This window comes from Asparagus officinalis, chromosome 3 (assembly GCF_001876935.1).
Source record: "Asparagus officinalis chromosome 3, Aspof.V1, whole genome shotgun sequence".
NCBI classification, from domain to species: Eukaryota; Viridiplantae; Streptophyta; class Magnoliopsida; order Asparagales; family Asparagaceae; genus Asparagus; species Asparagus officinalis.
This window is the reverse complement of record NC_033796.1, coordinates 40,975,041-40,995,183: the sequence shown is the minus strand read 5'-3', so window position 1 is coordinate 40,995,183 and position 20,143 is coordinate 40,975,041. Positions and strand designations below refer to the sequence as shown.

General features: G+C 34.6%; 1 protein-coding gene across 1 annotated transcript in view; it reads left to right on the top strand.

Annotated features, from left to right (window-relative positions):
* Positions 1 to 20,143, top strand: part of LOC109833911 — a 45,182-nt gene that overhangs the window by 21,741 nt on the left and 3,298 nt on the right. The window contains exons 4-20 of the mRNA XM_020401772.1: positions 3,051 to 3,259; positions 6,592 to 6,711; positions 6,853 to 6,981; positions 7,070 to 7,195; positions 7,691 to 7,746; positions 7,848 to 7,947; positions 8,120 to 8,237; positions 8,468 to 8,680; positions 11,633 to 11,957; positions 12,709 to 12,802; positions 16,522 to 16,630; positions 16,720 to 16,985; positions 17,075 to 17,202; positions 17,853 to 18,087; positions 19,360 to 19,548; positions 19,650 to 19,971; positions 20,093 to 20,143. The exon at positions 20,093 to 20,143 is cut by the window's right edge and continues 107 nt beyond it. Of these exons, the coding sequence (XP_020257361.1) occupies positions 3,051 to 3,259; positions 6,592 to 6,711; positions 6,853 to 6,981; positions 7,070 to 7,195; positions 7,691 to 7,746; positions 7,848 to 7,947; positions 8,120 to 8,237; positions 8,468 to 8,680; positions 11,633 to 11,957; positions 12,709 to 12,802; positions 16,522 to 16,630; positions 16,720 to 16,985; positions 17,075 to 17,202; positions 17,853 to 18,087; positions 19,360 to 19,548; positions 19,650 to 19,971; positions 20,093 to 20,143 (2,790 nt within the window). The remainder of the gene's footprint in view (positions 1 to 3,050; positions 3,260 to 6,591; positions 6,712 to 6,852; positions 6,982 to 7,069; positions 7,196 to 7,690; positions 7,747 to 7,847; positions 7,948 to 8,119; positions 8,238 to 8,467; positions 8,681 to 11,632; positions 11,958 to 12,708; positions 12,803 to 16,521; positions 16,631 to 16,719; positions 16,986 to 17,074; positions 17,203 to 17,852; positions 18,088 to 19,359; positions 19,549 to 19,649; positions 19,972 to 20,092) is intronic.

The following is a 20,143-nucleotide window of genomic DNA, read 5'->3' as shown; positions in this document are numbered from 1 at the left end:
TAATTTCGACACAAAAAGTTATCTGCTCTTTTTGAGTTCATTGTGCTGATAGATAAAATTAGGCCCGCTATTTTATGCTTACTTGGTTTAAGCTTTGGGAGTTTTAATCAATATGCAGGTCTTTACGTATGAATACTAGGAAATCAGACATGATATACAAGCGAAACATCAAAACTACTTAACATTATTGCATATAAATGAATTGGTAAGTCAATGGGTTTCTGGAGTACCGGTGTATCTCGGAACCCAAGCAATAATATTCCACAGACAAGTGCACCTATATTCTCGTGCCAACTGATCCATGAGCAACCAGACAAGAAAAATGAATAAAGGTGAACTAGAATTTCGTAGCTATTTGTCCAAATGTGCATATTTTAATTATTACCATTCAGAAAGTGAAAGTGAAATGGTCTTATTCCGTGATAGAACGTACTGCATTCAGGAGATCAAATATGCTAGTTCACTGAAGTAGGAGTGTGAAACATAAACCACTTTCCCCCTCCCCCCTGCCAATCTGTTAATACCCATAACCTTATGGATCCGCTTGTAAGATAAAAGATAATAGAGAGAATTAATGATCTAAAATAATGTTTAGATAGAGATATATTTGATTAATGTTTAAGATCCTAAAGAACTAGATTCAGGTAGAATTTACTAGCTGTTTGTTTAGCTTTTAAAACTGAAGGGAAAGAAATCATATCCAAAGTAGGATGTTTCTGTAAAGTTTGTAGAAAGTCATGTGTTACAATGGTTTATACACCCATTGAATTTCTTTTGGAATTCTGTTAGCTTAATGTTATAACTTGATGACTTTTCTTTATCAGAATCCTTTAATCAAGTTTCTAATCTGATGAGATCTTTTGTGTTCAACATTTTCATCTCTTAGTTTTTGGATGTTTCCCTCACCCATGCTTCTTCTTGTTCTTCTTTTTTAATCAATGAACAATAACTTTCATTAACCATAGAATGTCTATATACATCTATCACCTCAGCTTCTTCATTCATGAGTTGGGGAGTGGGAGATATATTGCTTTATCTAGGTAGTTGGAAGCATCAGGCAGATAAACAGGTCTGATTCAAATGGCATTAATTGGGTGGGGCAGTCAGTTTGTACAAGGTCAAGAATCTAGAGGCTTGATCAGGTTGCATTATGGTGAGGTTAGTTTTGTTAAGGTGCATTAGTAGTCTGCTCAACCACTTCTCAGGCAGCCCACAGGTGCTTTGGTGTGGGGGTGGAGAGCACATGGGTGCTGTCATGTGTGCTTGCAGCAACCAAAACAGGACTAAGATCTTGCTTAAGGGAAGCATGGGTGATGGAGATGAGACACATAAATTTCTTTGTTTCTTTGTTATCTTATTGTGATTTATCTATGTAGACCATCTTCCTACCAAAATGGGAATTGGATTGAATTGACAACCTTTAGCTGACGACATCCCTTAGATGGATAAAAACATCAAAACCAAGATTCATGAAATAAATACATAATCTCACATCTATGTTACCTGGGTACTTCTATCCTGAAGCCATACCCGTACCCAACATGTACCAAACACGTATATGTACCCAAACTCATGGACACTTCTCAGGTATATGCATACATTTATTCACACATAGTCAATTATACCATATATTTTAATTTAAAACAATTGTTATACACTTCTTGGACGTATATTCTATAATCTACACTTCACATCCATTTCTTGAAACTAGTTAGACATCAGTCGATTTTGTTTCAGCCCATACCCAAGTTTTCAAAACTATGATTTTAAAGGATCATTCGAGTATCTAGTTCAGAGCAGTTACCAATATATAATAATCAACATAAGAAAAGAAACTAAAAATTGTGACAGGATATTTAATTCTAATAACACATAAATTGACAAATAATAATGATCTCATGTAAATTACATTTCCATATTATATAACTATATATAGCTATAGTATTATATACAATACTACCCGGCCATATGTATATGTATATTATATATATATATATATTTATCATGTATACATATGTATATGTATACTATATCAGTATATATTACATATGTGTATAGTGTATAATTACATAATATAACAGTACACTTATAAGTATTAGATAATATATCATATAATACTTATATATATATATATAAATACTACGTATATAGCTATATATATATATATTATATATATAATGTTTAATATATATAATACACTTATAATACTAATATAGTACATATATATATATATATATATACTATTATATATATAACTATATACTATGTTACTATTATATACCCCCATTATAATTGTAATATATATCTTATAGTATATAATCTAATTTATACTACACCTAGTAGCACATATATGTTACATTATGCACTACATATATCAGTGTAGACACACCACACACATACATGTATAATATCATTCTAGATACTATATACATAATATATTATATGACACTCTATATATACTATATCTTTTATTATACTTATATATATATATAAGCTATAAGTATAATCACACACACACAACAATCCACATATATATTATTATAAATCATGTAATATTATAATAGCTACTACTAATAATTACTAAGGTAAATATATATAGTATAATATAATCTATTATATATATTATAGCATACGTATATATATATTATATATAACTATATATATAATATTATATAGTATATAATACATATAGAGATATTATGTATATAGTAGCATGTATAGTGTTTTGTGTGTAAGTCCTGTACCCTACATTTTACATTTCCATATCATGTTCCGACCCTACTGAACGTACAGCCTATTCACCTACTTCTGTTTTCTCTTTGTTTGTTGATGAAACTTGTGAGATAGGTTTTGTTTTTTAACTCTTTTAAGGAAAAACTGTATATATTCTATACTATATATTATATATTATATATATAATTATATATATATATATATATATAGATATATATATATTATATAATATATATAATATATACTATTACATTTGAAGTGCTATTTACCTTTTTTCTTACAGTGCCTTGTCTGTGCCTTTTTCTATCTTGAATCAGGTGGGCAGAGTTTTGGCTGTGTTGAGAATTCTGGTGCTGCTGGGACAATATATGATAGAACATTAAAGAGTCTTAGAGTTAATAATGAAAACTTCACAACGCAGACAGAAACACCACTGCTGGATTTCCCAACAAGATGGCTATGGTCAAATGTTTATGTGGAAAACAATGCAAAGGCTTTAGTTCCATTGCTCTGGACAAGAGTGCAGGTTGGTTGTTTTCATCTGCATTCCTTTTTGTTGAGTCATTAATTGTCACACTTGTGGCTTATCTATATTATTCTTTTTCATATAATGTTTGCATCTTGTATGCCTATCCTTTTCTGATTCTGAATTAAACATACTGATTATTTTCTTTTGAACCTCTCACCTTTAGGGGTGGTAAACGATCGAATTGAATCGAATACTAAGATGTTCGTATTTGTATTTGTTTAAAATTATCGAATTCGAATGTGGACTCTAAAATTCATATATCTACTTTTTCGAATTCGAACTCGAATACTTGGTATTTGATAAATATTCATGAATATTCACGAATACTTATCGAATATCAAAGTATATTTATTCCGCTAAAGAATTTGATTTTCAAATAGTATTTGAATTCATAAATAAAATTTATTCCTTTATAATATATGATGTATATATATTTAAATCAAAATTTTAATTAGAAAACAGATTTAAGATTATTTAAGTCTTAAAATCAGGATATAAAGCTCAAGTAGAAATGGTATGTAGGTTAAAAATATGACATCATATGTGCAATAATACAAGTAATATGATGTGATCAAATTTTAAACAAATATTTAATAGACAAACGAATCGAATATACATCTGGTTAAATTCTATTCGTTAGTAAACTCGAATACTAAAAAATATTTGTTTAGTGGTAAATGAACTATCGAATCGAATATGACCGAATACTTTTTCGAACAATTATCGAACTATTTGTTAATTATTTGGTTCATTTCCACCCCTAACTCACCTTTATACCCATCCATTGTCTTAAGGGCATTAGAATAGTAACCCAAATGCAGGAAATTGGAGAAGTGAGATGAATATGCTACAGCATCCTATTTTCCAGCTCTCTTCAAGTATCCGACTTTTATGACTCTTTACTGAGCCACTTGCGCATCATCGGCTATCATTCCCATCCTTTTATTTGAATTAAATGATGGAACCTCGGCCTCTTGATTTCTTTAATCACCTCCTTCATCCATTAACTCATAGCTTTTTACATTCCTCTCCATTCCCATCAACTTTTGCATGCAAGTCTTACGCCAAAAAAAGAAAGAGAGATGAAAAGTTAACAGTGAGCACCTTTTTTCTCCTTCCATCATTTTTCTCTTTCATGCATAAAATGCTTTCATCATGTTTGCATGTAAATAGTTGGAATAACTCTGCAATATAGGGGACAGTCAACAGTGGTGGCATGTTAAGGTACGTTATTGCACTGTTGAAGGTTACCCCAGTAACTAGAGCTTAAAATGACTTTGATCCTGATGCTTGCATTCAGTATTGTACTGCTGACAGTTATCCCTAACACTTTGAGTCTGAGTAGTAACAAATTTTCAAGTACGGTTTCTTTTGTATTAGTCCCTCAACTCCATTATATTTTGAATTAGTCCCTAAAATCATTGAAATTGCTATTAGGTCCCTCCATTATTATTCTATGTTAACATTAGTCCCTCAAATCATTGAAACTACTGTTGGATCCCCCAATTTTGAAATTATTTTGAAATTAGTCCCTTTAATCAATAGTAGAAATAGCAGTTGGAGGGATTAATTTGAAACAAATTATGAGAATTGGAGGACATGATACTCCACAACAATCGATCTTAATTTGTAAACCTCCAATTGCTACTTCTATTCTCAATTGGAGAGACTAATTTCAAAATAACTTAAGAATTTGGTGGCCTAATAGCAATTTAAATGATTTTAGGGACTAATTTTAAAATAACTTAAGATTTGAGGACCCATTAGCAGTTTCAGTGATTTTAGTGACTAATATCAAAATATGAAATATTTAAGGGGCTAATATGGAAAAAAAACCAAAAATAAATAGATTTCATATTTAAATGTTTAACGGATTAAACAAATATTACGTAGCTTAAACGCATTTTTTGGATCAAGCGTTACATGCAAGCATGTGAATGTTTTAATTGCTTGGAACTTTGAGATACTTGTCTCTAGTTTTGAGTATTTTTGAATGGTTTCTTGAAACATTATTTATATCATGGCTTACCACATACTCTAGATATTATCTTATGTTCACAACTTCTAAATACACATTTCAATTTTTTCTTTTATCATTTAAAATTTATAATCTTTTATCTTCTTCTAGATTCTTTCTTGGGTAGGAGTTATTTTTCCCATTAGTGAGCTTAAAACAATATTACAAGTGAGGTTCGTTCTCTCTCTCTCTCTCTCTCTCTCTCTCTCTCTCTCTCTGATATATTGGATTAGAGAAAGTACGTATGTAGCTGAAATCTGACTTCTAAGTTTCAACTTTTGGTTATAAACATTGAGAATCTGATGTCAACTCTCTCTCTCTGATATATTAGATTAGAGAAAGTAAGGATGTAGCTGAAATCTGGCTTACTAAGTTTCTAACTTTTGGTTATAAACATCGAGAATCTGATGTCAAATGACCAATGATTAGTCTTTTATGGACATCTACAGTTTCGTGTTTTGATCTGTCCAAGACTGGATAACTTGATATAGCATATTTCAATCACTTGATGAGGAATATCTATCCAGGTATCTGACATTTTTTAATCAAGAATTTGCTTTCTTATTCCTCAGTAACTCACTGTATATATGTGAGCTACTTCAGGTAACATAGCTAAGTTCTTTTATTTATTTGTTTTAGTTGGGCTCATGCATGAAGTAAGCATTTTGAACATAGGATAGATAATCATAACAAAAAAAATTATGTCTAGCTCTCTAGTTTTTAAGTGTAATTTTTGCAACCCATTCCTCAACTTTCACAAAGTTCTGCCCCAAGTTTCATAACTATATACCTACAGGCCTTCTGTTAGAAACAGTCCCGGATTATGTGTTGGGAATGTCTTGCTCTTAGGAGTAAATATTATTAGTGATAACAGTGAAATGGAGAGGCAGTATTTAAGTTTTAATGATGACACACAAGCAAGACAATGAGAAATCAAGTGATATGCAACGATGACAGTTGGATTCAAACTGACAATGGAATGAAAAATAATATTACTGGATTTGATCTTATTAAGGACGGGGTGTCAGGGATTGAGATCAAATCTGAAACCTGTCTTTTGTCAGAGTACTAAGAGGAGAAGAGTTGTGCAGAGAAGGTAAAACGTGAATGAAAAGCTTACAGGGGCTAAAAGAAAATTCAGAAGTGGGAGACTTATGGACATATTTTTTGTTCTTTAGGCCTTCTGTTAATGATCTTTCATGGTGGAGGGAGCCACAAATTAAACATTGGATTGTTTTCTTATTTCTCCAGCAGATTCATGACTGAGCCTTTCTTCAACCGTATTAACATTTGTATATGCTTCTCTCTTAAGGTAAGAGGTCAAATCAGACTACTTGATGGGGGCAGCATCTGCTTTGGCCTAATGGATTATCCAGTTTCAGAATTTGAACTAGTTGCGGAGGAACTATTAATGAGTGACTCAGTTATCAAGGTACGAAAGTTGAATCTTTTGAGTAACATTTTTTTCTGATCTTTTAGTACATTTACAATTTAATGTTTCAGAAAATTTCTGCAACATTTATTACCCTGCCCCTGGAACTTCTTCTCTCTAAAGATTTTCTTTGCTTTGAAGGTTTACGGCGCATTTCGAATGTATGTAAAAATGCTGCTTATGTGGGATTCTAAAATTCAGATCGATGGGGGAGGCAATAATGATGTTGATACATCCGTCCTGGAAGCTAGAAATTTAGTTGTTCTTCGGGTATGATAGTTTAGTATCTGTGTCTAAATGCCATAAACTTAAATATACTTTGCTGCTTCAGTTTTTATATTATATCTCTGCGTGGCAGCAAAATTCTGTAATTTCTTCAAATGGCGACTTGGGTGTTTACGGTCAAGGATATCTAAGACTGACCGGTTATGGTGATGCAATCAAAGCTCAGCGGCTTTTCCTGTCGCTCTTCTATAACATAGAAGTAAGTTGTTTTTGTTTCTTTCTTATTTTTTCTTATTGCTGTGCTTCTTCAGACTCTTTTTTCTTTAGAAGTAACGCTTCCTGGTGTGAAGATATATCGAACATAGAATGTGGATTGTTTTTCCGGAATTTAAGAGCACTTGCTGTGAGATAAAACAGAAATGGCATGATGTAGATGTTAATGGTGTTGCCAGCCATTATTTTGATAATGTAGGAAATAAGTGCTTGTTGCTTGTTGATCCATCAACACTGCTAGGGGGGGCCACAGGAAAATTTGAAAGTTCAGATGGGGTTTTGTGAGACACCCCAATGTCCAAGGGGGTTTAATGGTAAAATAAGTTTAGGATGATTTCATGGTAAACCCCCAAACTTCAGGGGGTTTTGTGAAATTACCTATTTAATCATTAAGTGACATATGAAAAAAATACAGAAATATAGACATTGAGCTCTACGAGCTTATGCTGATTGTTTCCTTGATATTTTTCTTACTGAGCAGGTTGGGCCAGGTTCCTTGCTCCAGGCTCCTCTAGATGATGAAATAAGCCGTAGCTCGTAAGTATGAGGATGTGGCATCGTTTGGAAATAATCACAATCATGATATTCTTTCTCATCTATGATTATAAGCGGACCTTAGAGAATCATGCTTTTATTAGGATCACTCAAGCCCACTGTGAGAGTCAAACATGCCCAAGGGAGTTAATCATGCCCCCTGATGATTGCCATGTAAACAACTCTTTGTCCTATACACTGCAGGTAAGTTCATTTAATAAAGACAATTGGGTTAATCTTTTAGGCTTTCTTTCATCTTATAATTTGCAGCATTTCTTTTGCTTCTTCCATTTAGTTATCAAATTTTCTACAGTGTGTTAAATCAGTTGGAGATATTATTGTATTTTTGTGAAATTATATATCGTAAAACCTACAGATTTGTCGCGTTGAGGACATTATGGTGAGTGGTCAAGTCAGGGGAAGTATTGTTCACATTCACCGAGCAAGAACTGTCATCATTGAATTGGATGGTGCGATAAGTGCCTCAGGACTAGGTAGTGCAGTAGTCTGTTCAAATATTTGATTTTGAAGGGTTCATTAACTTATTTTCCTTGCTGATGTTTCTTTTGCTGTATATGCTCAGAAAATGCTATGAAATCTATAGAACCACCTCCCTTCCCTGTCGCTATCTTCCCCCCTCCCTCCCCATTTGTGTCTCTGGGTGTGTGTTCTCATGTATGGTTCGCTGTGGGCTACTTACTTTTTGATTTGACCTCCTTTCTAGGTTGCAAAGAGGGCCTTGGCAAAGGAAAATTTTTAAAATATGGCGCTGGAGGCGGTGCTGGACATGGAGGAAAAGGTGGCTCAGGGTTTTATAATGGAATGCTAGTTGAAGGTGGTCAAGAATATGGAGAGGCTGATCTGCCTTGTGAGTTAGGAAGTGGAAGTGCAGGGCCCAGTGGGTCACTTGAAAGTACTGCTGGTGGAGGATTAATAGGTTAGTACCTCTTATGCAACTGCTCTGAATCGAGCACTTTTTTTTATTTAACTTCTTGACATGAGGACTGTTATTAACAAAGTTAATTTAGAGGAAACTTGACTGCATATATGGTTTGTGTCCCATTCTTATTTCTGGTTGTTTTGCTGCTTGACACTATATAACAAACACATGCTTTGATGGATATTAGAATTATTTCATGCACAATCGGTGATGAATCTATTTATCTCTTATTTCTATCTGGTTATCACTGTTCTCCTTTTTACATCACTTTTAAAACAGTGTTGAGGCTTTCCTTCCCTTGTCCTGTTTGTTCATTCATTGCTTTACCTGGTCATTTATTCCCAGAAGCCTTTTGAGAAAAGCTCTCTTTTGCAGTCTATCACTGAGTAGTTAAACTCTTATGAGAGTTCACCTTATTATGTGCAAACCAGAAGCCATCCAACTGCAACAAATCATATGATGTTTTGAAGAAATACTTTCCATGGTACAAGTAGTGATATTCAGCTGAGTGAAGGGACAAATATTATATGAAGAGGGGAGAAAAGAATTACAAACTGAAGGTTGATGAAGTTTAAGATGGATGGATTTAAAGAACTGATTGTGTATAAGCAGGAGTTTGCTGAGGGGTTTATTGTAAATATTATGGAGGTCTTTGAATCCCACTTGAACTAAATAACTGATTGCAATCCGATGATGTGATTTGATTGAATTGCATCTCTAGAAGAAACAATCATAACAGCAATGGCATCGATAGACCCAGTTATTTGTGGTTATGTGGGACCCAACTATTAGCAGGCTGGATCTGGTTGACCTGGCTATTACTGGGTTGAGTTAGGCTAACTGAACTGACCATGAGAGATTCAGACGTGGATCACTTTCTTTCACTCATCGATTAAACACATTGGGTACAGCTAACCCAATAATTAGTGGATAATGAGCCGATCCTGCCAATTAGCTGTATAGCACTGGCATTGCAGTATACTCTGCACATATTTTGACAGTGGCAGTTTCTACTGAATGTTTTATTAACCATCACGTTGGTTCAGTGCAGCAATGCCTAATGGGAATAGTTGCCCCGATGAAACTGTCCTCTTATGGTGATCATCTTGGACTGTTATTTTAAGAAATATTTTGCTATTTTACTTTTTTAATATTTACATTTACTCTGGACGCTTTTAACATTGGCGGTTTCTACTAATGTTTTATTGTTGTCATGTTGTTTCAGTGCAGCAATGCCTAATGGGAATAGTTGACCTGGTGTAACTTTTCTCTTTTGAAGATCATCTTGGACTGCTAATTTAAGAATAGTTTTCCTATTTTTAAGTTTTTAATTGTCACATTTGCCCTTCCATTAGATTTTTATCAGGTTTCTAGAGGATTGATACTTAATAATAAATGGCTAACTCCAACCATAGCCTTTATCTCTTTCTTTAACTTTAATGTTGTCCTTCGACTTGTCTCGTGCACTCGTCCAATTTAGCATCCCATTTAGGAGTAGGAAGTATGGAAGCCATCCTCCTCCACATCCCTAGTCAAACCCTCAAAACCCTTTGGAGTATATAGGACTGGACTGGAGGAGCGTCTAGGACCCGCCTCTTATCTCTTGCAAGATAATCCTTCTCCATTTCTTTTTCATCCTCGCGAACCTCATTGAACACGTGAATTGTGGTTCTAGAGGAGAGAGTACCCAGAGGGTGACCTGAAACCCCCGGTGCCTGTTATTTGATTGGATTTATACAACTGTTGAGGTCAAGCAGTGTGTTTTTGGTATATCTCACCGTCCAAATCAAGTGTCGTTCTTTTTCATTTGGAAATAATTTATTTCACTTTTGTCATTCAATAAACATTATGGTTTCTTTATGAATTGCTATATTTTAGCCATTTATACTCTGTGCAACCATTATTAGGCTTATGCTCAGCCATTTTAGCTGAACTCTTGATGTGATGCTTGGACAAACGATTTTATTATACCACAACTTCCAGCAACATATAAAGTATGATGTCCGCTGGAGCACAATTAGTAAGTTATGATTCCCTCTATATTTTAATTTTTACTGCTAGTAAGTAGTTATTGGAGATACGTCAAGAACACTTCTAATGTATTACTTGATCCTTGTGTTGGGATTGTGTCTTTGATTTTTTGTATAACTTCATGAGAGTTAGATAGGATTAGAGGTCTATCATTATTAGGAGTTGGAGTCTCATCATGATAAGGAATTTGTATCCTATTTTAATTGGGAAGTTAGGCTAGGAATTGGGTTTTTGGTTTCCCTATATATATAGTCTCTATTGTTGGAGGAAAACTAAGACGGAGGGAGTTGATATTCTTGTAATCTGGGGTTAGCAAAGGGTGCAACCAGATTCAAGATAGTGTGAGAGAGGAGAGGTTTTACAGTCTCTGTCTATCCAAAAGGTTGCAAAATTGAGAGAGGGTTTCCACAGGCTTTGTTTGTTCAAAAGATTGTAAAGAAAGGGCTTTGGAGAGAATATAAGGTTGCCTATGTATGTGAGGTTGAGAGATTGAGAGACGAGAGTTGAGCGGTTCCTCTTGTAATGTTCTCCCTCAATATAGTAGATTTCTCGTATTGTGCCCCCTGGATGTAGGTCAAACTTGGTCGACCAAACCATGGTCTTCTTCTTTTTGTTTGTGAGCTTTCTGTCTCATGGATTGTGGTTGGTTTTTGGGTTGCGGAGAGTGTAGTAAGAGGAACTAAAATCCCCAATACACTGATGTTTGTTGCAGTTTTAATTATCGTTAGTTAAAAATATGGTCGATTCATCAGCTATTGATAAGAAACAACTTTCCACCTGTGTTGTGTCCTGAAAGTGTCAGTTCTTTTGGATATTCATTTTACCGTATATATTGAAGGTAACTCTTAAGAGGCTTGTCTTTTGTAAGCTTTTATCATTTATGATTTTGATGTTTGTTGCTATTGTGTTGTTTACCAGTTATGGGTTCCTTCAAGTGGCCACTTTCCAGATTAGAAGTTCGTGGATTACTGGAAGCAAAGGGTCAGAGCTACAAAGATTCAGCGATTAACCATAATGGCACCATCATGGGTGGTTTGGGGGGTGGTTCTGGTGGTAGCATTCTTCTTTTCCTTCAGGCGCTATTTGTTCAGAAAAATTCATCGTTATCAGTAACCGGAGGTGATGGTGGCCCCCTTGGTGGTGGCGGCGGTGGTGGTGGGAGAATTCACTTTGACTGGTCTAACATTGCCACTGGAGATGAGTATGTTCAGATTGCTTCTGTGAGTGGTACTATTATCTCGAGGTATGAATTATTTTAGGATCAAAATGAATTAAGTTAAAAAGTAGAAATTGGAAGTTATGTGCATCCTAATATATGGCAGTTCACAAGTTATACAGGACATGGAATTGCAGTCTTTTAGTAATGCTTTTGAATCTTTGATTGTCCAGTATCTTGGTAGTCATGGTCCTTTGGCATGGCAAAGGCGTTCAACAATATTTAAGTTATTACTATATTATTTAGTTATTTGGAGTATTACTTCGTCATTTTATTCTTGACTGACAAAATACATAGTTATGCCCTCCTAAGAAAATGAGAGTAGTCACAGCCTTGTAGTGGAATGATATGTAGTTCTGGAACTCTAGTAGCCTTGATCAAATGCTCAGTTACATTGGAAGTTTAAAAAGTAAGCATATTCTTTTTTCTTATTTTATCATACCATTACTGTGTATACTGTGTAGTCACTATTTGATAGTATATATTTGGTTTCTTCAATTTCTATGCAGTTTATTGAAGATTGGTTTGAAAAATTTCTTATTATCTTCCCTCCACCCTTCTTGGTTTCTGGGTTCTCTTTTTTTCTTGTGAATTTAAGCATATGCACTTATTAGATACCCCTATGTGAAGATATAAAACTTATAAAATTTGTTGCCGCGGGTGTGTTTTACTTTTCACAGGCAAGGGTAACCCCATTTCATTTTTTCCTATTTGATAACCTGATGTAGCAGTGACTATGAATGTCAAAAAGGTATAATATTCTTTGTCTTTGTTATAGTGGCGGTGCTGGAAATAATGGTGCTTATCATGGGGGTGAAGGAACAATCACTGGGAAGCAGTGTCCTAAAGGGCTTTATGGTACTTTTTGCAATGTATGCATAAGATAAATATTCTCACTTCAATTTACTGTCATTTTTCTTATGTAAACTTCCCTCCATGCTATATAGATTATAGAGCCTTCTATGTTCCCTTTGATTTGATTTGACTTGATTTTTCCCATTAATTCATGTTGCATGATAGATCTAATTTTAATTTTAAGCTATTCCATTCTCTTGCTTAACATAGGGTAGAAACCAGTGTTTAAAAAAACCCTTTATAACTCGTTTTGTAACTTAATGGTGCCCTCTTGTTAGGTAACACACCCATTTGACGCTAAACTATTTAATCTAAAAAAACACGTTATATTGCGTTAAATGTGGGTTAAGTTATATAACCAATTAACATAGATTTTTTAGGTTAAATTGCATCTCTAATGAGGACGCGTGGATGCATCTCCACCGTCCAAATCATTTAAACTCTGCCCCTTTTAGTCTCGATGACTCTATTCTCTTCCCACGATTATGCAATCTCTTTACCTCCTTCAACCCAAACCCTAGTTCCTTGCCTCCTCTGAAAGTCCTCTGGCTATCGGCGGCTACTGCAAATCCAGTGAGGTAAATTTTTTATTTTTTAGTTATTTATGGGGCATTTCAGTTTATATCCTTTAAATAAATAGTAATTTTAAAATTACCTTCCAAATTACTATCTTTTATATTACCAATTTACCCTAGATTATATCAAACTTGTTGCTCCATTACTTTACCCTTCAACATAATTTTTAAGATCTGTCACAGAATTAGAGTACATAAGTAAATTAGTTAATTGTGTTGGTGAGATAATTACTTTTAGTTATTACTTGATTTTGATTAGGTTTTAGTTTTCAGTTTTCAGTTTTCAGTTAATACTAAATTTTGTGAAATTAAGTTTGCACGCAATCTCTTATGCAAAACTTCTTACTGTTGTTACGTAACAATGTTAAGTTTGGTTGATGTAGTGAACTTGATTAGGAATTAGAATATTTTTGTGAAGTTAAGAACTTGAGAGTTGGAAGTATTTGGTTTATTTTAGATTCGTTTTTTATTGCCTTGAACTTTACGACATTAACGTATTTGATCATTTGGTGATGCTTTTTGGAATGGTTGTTAGTCATATATAATTAACTTTTGTTAAGAAATTGTGATACTATATTTTTATATTTGATAATTGTGATGTTGTGTTTGAGAAGTTTGATGATTCTAAGTATTAAAGTTATTATGAATTATTAATATTTACAAAATATCTATATAACTAATAAACAATATCACCTACGTTATGGGTTATGTTATTTTGCGTTTTTTTCCTTAACCCGTAACAGGAGGTCAAGCGTTACATAACCCGTTTTCGTTATTTTCAACATTGGTAGAAACTTTCCATTGATTCATTGAGAATCTTTCCATTGATTCATTGAGAATCTTTATCCTTGATAGATTCTTCATAATCAGTTGGAGTGAAGTTAAATATTTGTAATAGATGGTTTACATAATTGTAATGGTTTACATAATTGTAAATAAGGTGCTTCATGTTTGTAAATATTTTCTATGATGTTGTTTCATTTTCCCAAATGTTGTTTCACTGTTGTGTTTATCAAACTGATTCAAACTTTGCATGATTTTTTTGTATGCTATATATGATGACGATGATTAAGGAAAAACAAAATATATTTTGGTGATCTTGGCATTATCTACAGGAGCATAGCAAATCTTTCCTCCAATTGCCCTCAAAGAATTTATTTGAATCCACGAGTCCTAAACTTTGACCACTCTGCTTCAGGTGGTGGTGATGAACTAGAGGGATAATCTTGAGGGTAATTTGAATTACTTCTATATGAGCCTGTAATCATCCCTTAAATTTTCTGCTCATATCTCCACATCAGAGCATTTTTCTCCCAGATTTGAATATGTTCACCCCCTGAGTTTGAGTCTCTGTCTCATTTGACAGATAGGATTAGTGTTAGATTTTGGACTTTTAGTCCTTAAAACCCTTTGTTCTTATGTTTGTACTAATGTGCCTGTCGGAACTTCTGTTCATCCATAACTTAGTCTTATCTCCTACATCAGATCATCATTCTATCAACCTCCGTGTTCATTAACTTTGCTTCAGAAAAAACTTATGCTCTCAGTCCTCAGATTTAAGCTCGACTGCCCTAATTCGAGTGCTCCTGATACAGTCTGATTTGAGGGCTTCTTATCCCTAAATACCATCATTTATGGCTTTCAATGAGATCCTACGACCATGAATTGGTTCCCAGCTAATCAAATCCAATATGCTCTTAGTCCAGAGATTGTTTGCTCTATAATGCAATCATGACTATTGTACAGTGAGCTCTGTACTTTTATCTCTGTGCTGATTGCTAAACATGATTATGTTGTGTCTGACAAAACATTGTACTGTCAAGCTTAAGATTATTATCATATCCTTAAAGGGATTCAAAGCTCTCTAACATAGATTTATGTTCTAGAAGGTTGGGTAAGTTACCCCTCAATATGAACAGCGAAGGCCTTTTGGTTGTGTTTCTGTCCATGACTTCTTGCTTCTTTCGTACATCAGGTGTTTATACTCTCCACACTTGGATTTTTTGCATTTTAACGAAACCAATATGGAATCAGTCTTAAGATCTGAGAACTTAGGAGTTAGGATTACTAAATTCTTGAACCTGACTCTTTGTTGTGAATATCATTATTACTCAAATCCTGAATGCAGTCCCAGCAGATGACCAACCTTAAAATCTCCAGCATCAACACATAGAAAAATAAGATAACCACCAAAGTGAACTCCCAAATGTCGGAAAGTCCTACATCATAAATAACCTCCACCGTCATGAACACACATACAGTAACAGAAAAGTGTTGTTCCGAAAGGGGAAAGGAAGAAAACCAGAAAATAAAGCCCACACACTATTCACATAAAACTAAATCTATTGAAGCACTTTCAGATACCTGCTTGGGAAGTATTTAGACTGAAATAAAGATTCTTTGAAGGATTTTCATAGTATATTCTTATATTTCTCGTGCAAGGTGGAAACTTAATATAAGCTTTAACGGTGATAATGTGAACCAGTTCAATCATGGAATAGGGTTACTAAGATAATTTACATTCTCTTTTGAGATAAATGCCACATAGGATTCCAAAACAGTGTCGAGGAAATGAGAGTTAAGCTCAGTAAAAAAAAATAACAGTTGGCGTACATAATAATAACTTAATCTGGACTGTGATTTAAGTTGCCTTCTTTGATCATACATTGCGTTCATTCTTATCCATTTCATCTAGTCTCTTACGTAGTACAGGGAAATTTGAAGAGTTTCTCTTGATGCTTGGTTTCATGAGCTAAAAGCAACTGTTAATAAGGTCAGTGCCCCTGGTCATAACTAGTTTGAAAGGGTCATGTAGCAGGGATGGCTCTTGTCCATAGTTTCCTTGTGTAGCACCTGACACCAACCTAGAGTATTGATCTCTGGTATATGGAGAGTATTTGATCCATGCAGAACATTTTTTACTCTGAGTTGTGTTTTGTGCTAATCCTTTCTGATGGAAAAAGCTTGAATGACGATGATGAATCAATGATGATGCACGTGATACTGTCTTTTGAGAGAAAATACACTTTTATTATTAAAGACAAGTTGCTTGCTTATGCTGGAAAACATGATGTTCTTTGGTTAAGAATTCCTACGGCACAAAACATTTGTTGAGAATTTTTCCACAAAATTTAGCTAACTGTTCTTGAATGTGCTTTCAGGAGTGTCCAGTAGGCACCTATAAAGATTTTGTGGGATCGAATGCGTCGCTCTGTACCCCTTGCTTGCTTGACTTGCTTCCTCCACGTGCAGAATTTATATATGTTCGAGGTATGTTCTTTGTAGTAGAAATGGACCCTCAGGTATTTCTCTGGTCTAAATATATGCATATAAGACATAGATATGATATATTTCTGCAGGAGGCGTTACAGAGTCATTCTGTCCATACAAATGTCGATCTGAGAAGTATAGAATGCCAAAATGCTATACACCACTTGAGGACCTGATATATGCTTTCGGAGGCCCCTGGCTTTTTGCAATTCTTCTATCACTCATTGTGGTTATCTTAGCACTTCTTTTGAGTACTTTACGAATCAAAATGTTGGGAAGTTCTACTTATCAAACTACAAATTCAATTCGAAATGGTGATTCAGATTCTTTCCCTTATTTGCTGTCCCTTGCAGAGGTATATATGTGAATAGAACTTTTGTATCTTGTTCTTTGCAGAAACCGAGCTGTATAGGTTTCCTGTCTTATAAATTCTAACTGATCTAGGTACCAGGAACCAGCAGGGCTGAAGAAACTCAAAGCCATGTGCACAGAATGTATTTCATGGGCCCAAATACTTTCAGAGAACCTTGGCATCTTCCACACACTCCACCAGATGCAATTATTGAGATTGTGTAAGAAAGTTTCTTCCTAGTAGATCTCTGACATTGATATGTGTACTCATCCAATTTTGGGCAAACTCTTTGATATATGTGCTTGCCATCCTTCATTCTTCTGTCTACATCTAACACCTGCCAACCTACTGCAGTACCCATGTTACGATCCATTTAAAAGTTACACTGCACATTAAGTTGCTCTTAGTTTCCTGGACATTGATAGATAAGTCAAAATGTGGCTTCTAGACGGGCCAAAGAAATATGTGGCCTTTAACACCATCTGTCAAGTAATTTTAACTTAATCTTTAGGCCACATATGCAGCAGCATTCATTTGATGTGCTATATAGCCAGTTTTCATAGTTAAAAGCTGTAAATGATCAGATCAGATCAGTGGAATCATTCATTTCATTTGTATTGCACTATGCCTGTTAGGCTCTACTCCATTGGCTGGTTCTCTAGCATTGTTGAATGATATCAAATACCTTTTTTTTTTGCTGCACTGAGCTGGAAATTTGTGCTTCTTGAGAAACTGTGTTACACTGTGTTGTTTGACGAACTTTATGTTCTATGGTTGTTATGGTGAGCAAGTGCCTGCACAGAAACACACACCTCAATTCCCACTCTTAATAATAGTGTTGTTTACTTATTTGAAGAGCTATGTTCATAGGTATGAAGATTCTTTCAATCGATTCATTGATGAAATTAACTCTGTTGCTGCGTATGAGTGGTGGGAAGGATCGGTTCATAGTATACTTGCAGTGCTTGCATACCCTTGTGCCTGGTCTTGGAAGCAATGGCGTAGAAGAAAGAAAGTCCATCGTCTTCAGGAGTATGTCAAATCAGAATATGATCATGCATGCTTACGCTCTTGTAGATCACGAGCTCTTTACAAAGGAATGAAGGTTGGAACCAGTATACAGTCTCTAACTTCTAGTAGATAAATTCTTGAACTAGTATTGTACTTTTGCTATAGTAATCACAACTAAATCATAACTCTAGAAAGTTGAATAATGAGCTACAAGAAGAAAGTTGCCAAAAACTGACATGGTATGTAAATTCCTGAGTGACTCAATTATTCATGCAGTTTATTTTATGTTTAGACATATATTGATATGATTGATGGCCGATAATTGAGTTTGACATGTTTAAGATGGATACTTGATGGAGCTTCTCTCACTGGTTAATATGCAACAAGTGTGAATAAATTTTTTTTCTATATCTCTTTATTATTCTTATTTTTCATTTTCCTTCTATCTCTCTCTTCTTTCTGGAATTTCAACCCCCACTAGGGCCAGCAATTGTATCAATATGTAATTTTGTGGTGCACAAGTGCACATATAATGCTCAAGTTGTCTGTGCGTATCAATAGTTTACCTTAATTTTCCCATCCTAAGCTATTGTTGGCTGATAACACTTGGATGACATGAAATGTACCTGTCTAAGCAGACCATGTTACCAGGAGACTCAATTTTTACCAAAATTTTCCATGTTGGAAATTCAGGTGTGATATTTCACTAGGAAATACTTGCAGTTGATTCATACATTGCTCATGTAAAAGAGGAGATAAATTGGGTTATTAGAAGAAACCAAGAAGCGTATGCAAGTGTTATGTTTTTTTGAACTCCTACAGACATTTTGTATTATAACCACATTAATATCATGAAAGGTAAGGGTCTATTGCTCCTCCAGATATCAGACCAAATGTGACTATGTCTGTCCTTTGCTTGTGTGTATCCTACTTCTCAAATTTTACCACTGCACTTTATGACACTCAAAGACATCTAATGCCGTAAACAATGTTACTGATTAACTATTGTTCAAGAAATAATACTTATGCATTTACATTGTGATGTGTAGCTAGATCAATTTTCTCGAATGCATAGAATAGAGTAAGATAGTTTGTAAGTTCTTTTGGAAACTCTAAATCTAGTGTTTATTTCCATGCAGAGCACTTTACTCAAAAGTTTATGCCGAGGGATTGTAGTTAACATTGTAAATTAAGAAACTTAATATACGATACTATGGTATTGTAATCGTACCTTGTTATTATTGCAATTATTGCTTTATTGTATACCAAGCGATTGAACAGAATACTTTCTCCTGCTTGTTACGACGAAACTTAGTTTTTGAGCTGTCTCAGTGAAAGCCTAACCTTTTAATATATGCAACTTCAGGTTGGTTCAACACCAGATTTGATGGTTGCATATATTGATTTTTTCCTGGGTGGTGATGAGAAAAGGCTAGATGTAACGACCACTGTCCTACAGAGATTCCCCATGTGCATAATTTTTGGTGGAGATGGTAGTTTCATGTCCCCATACTGTCTTCACAGTGACACGTTGCTGACAAATCTCCTTGGGCAGGTAGTGATTATGCATCTGCAGTAATTAAACTTCAGTGTTATTTTTCTTCAATGTGTATTTATTTTTCATCGGAATTGATGGGAGTTTTATTATTTTTCTAGTATGTATCAACTGCAGTTTGGAACAGATTAGTGTCTGGTTTAAATGCTCAGTTAAGGACAGTAAGACAAGGACGTATTCGTTCTTCATTGCTTCCTGTCATTGCTTGGATTAACAGTCACGGAAATCCCCAGCTAGATTACCATGGTATTAAAGTTGAAATGGGTTGGTTCCAGGCCACAGCTTCTGGTTATTATCAACTTGGTATTGTGGTTGCGGTCAGCAAATACTTTCTCAGCAATGTGCACAGATCAGATATTGTAGATACAGCATATAATGACCGCTCAAGGTATGTTGTATCAGAAACTTTAATATCTGTGCAGAGTTCAGCAACCGTCTAACTAGTTGTCTCTTGATGTCTGGTTTGCTATAAGCTTTTACGTCTATTAACTATTTTTTTCTCTTACTATTTGGCTACGTTTCGTTTATCTTTCTTTTTATCCAGGAAAACTGTTGGAGGTTCTCGAAAGACCTTTAAGCAGTCACAGCATAATCC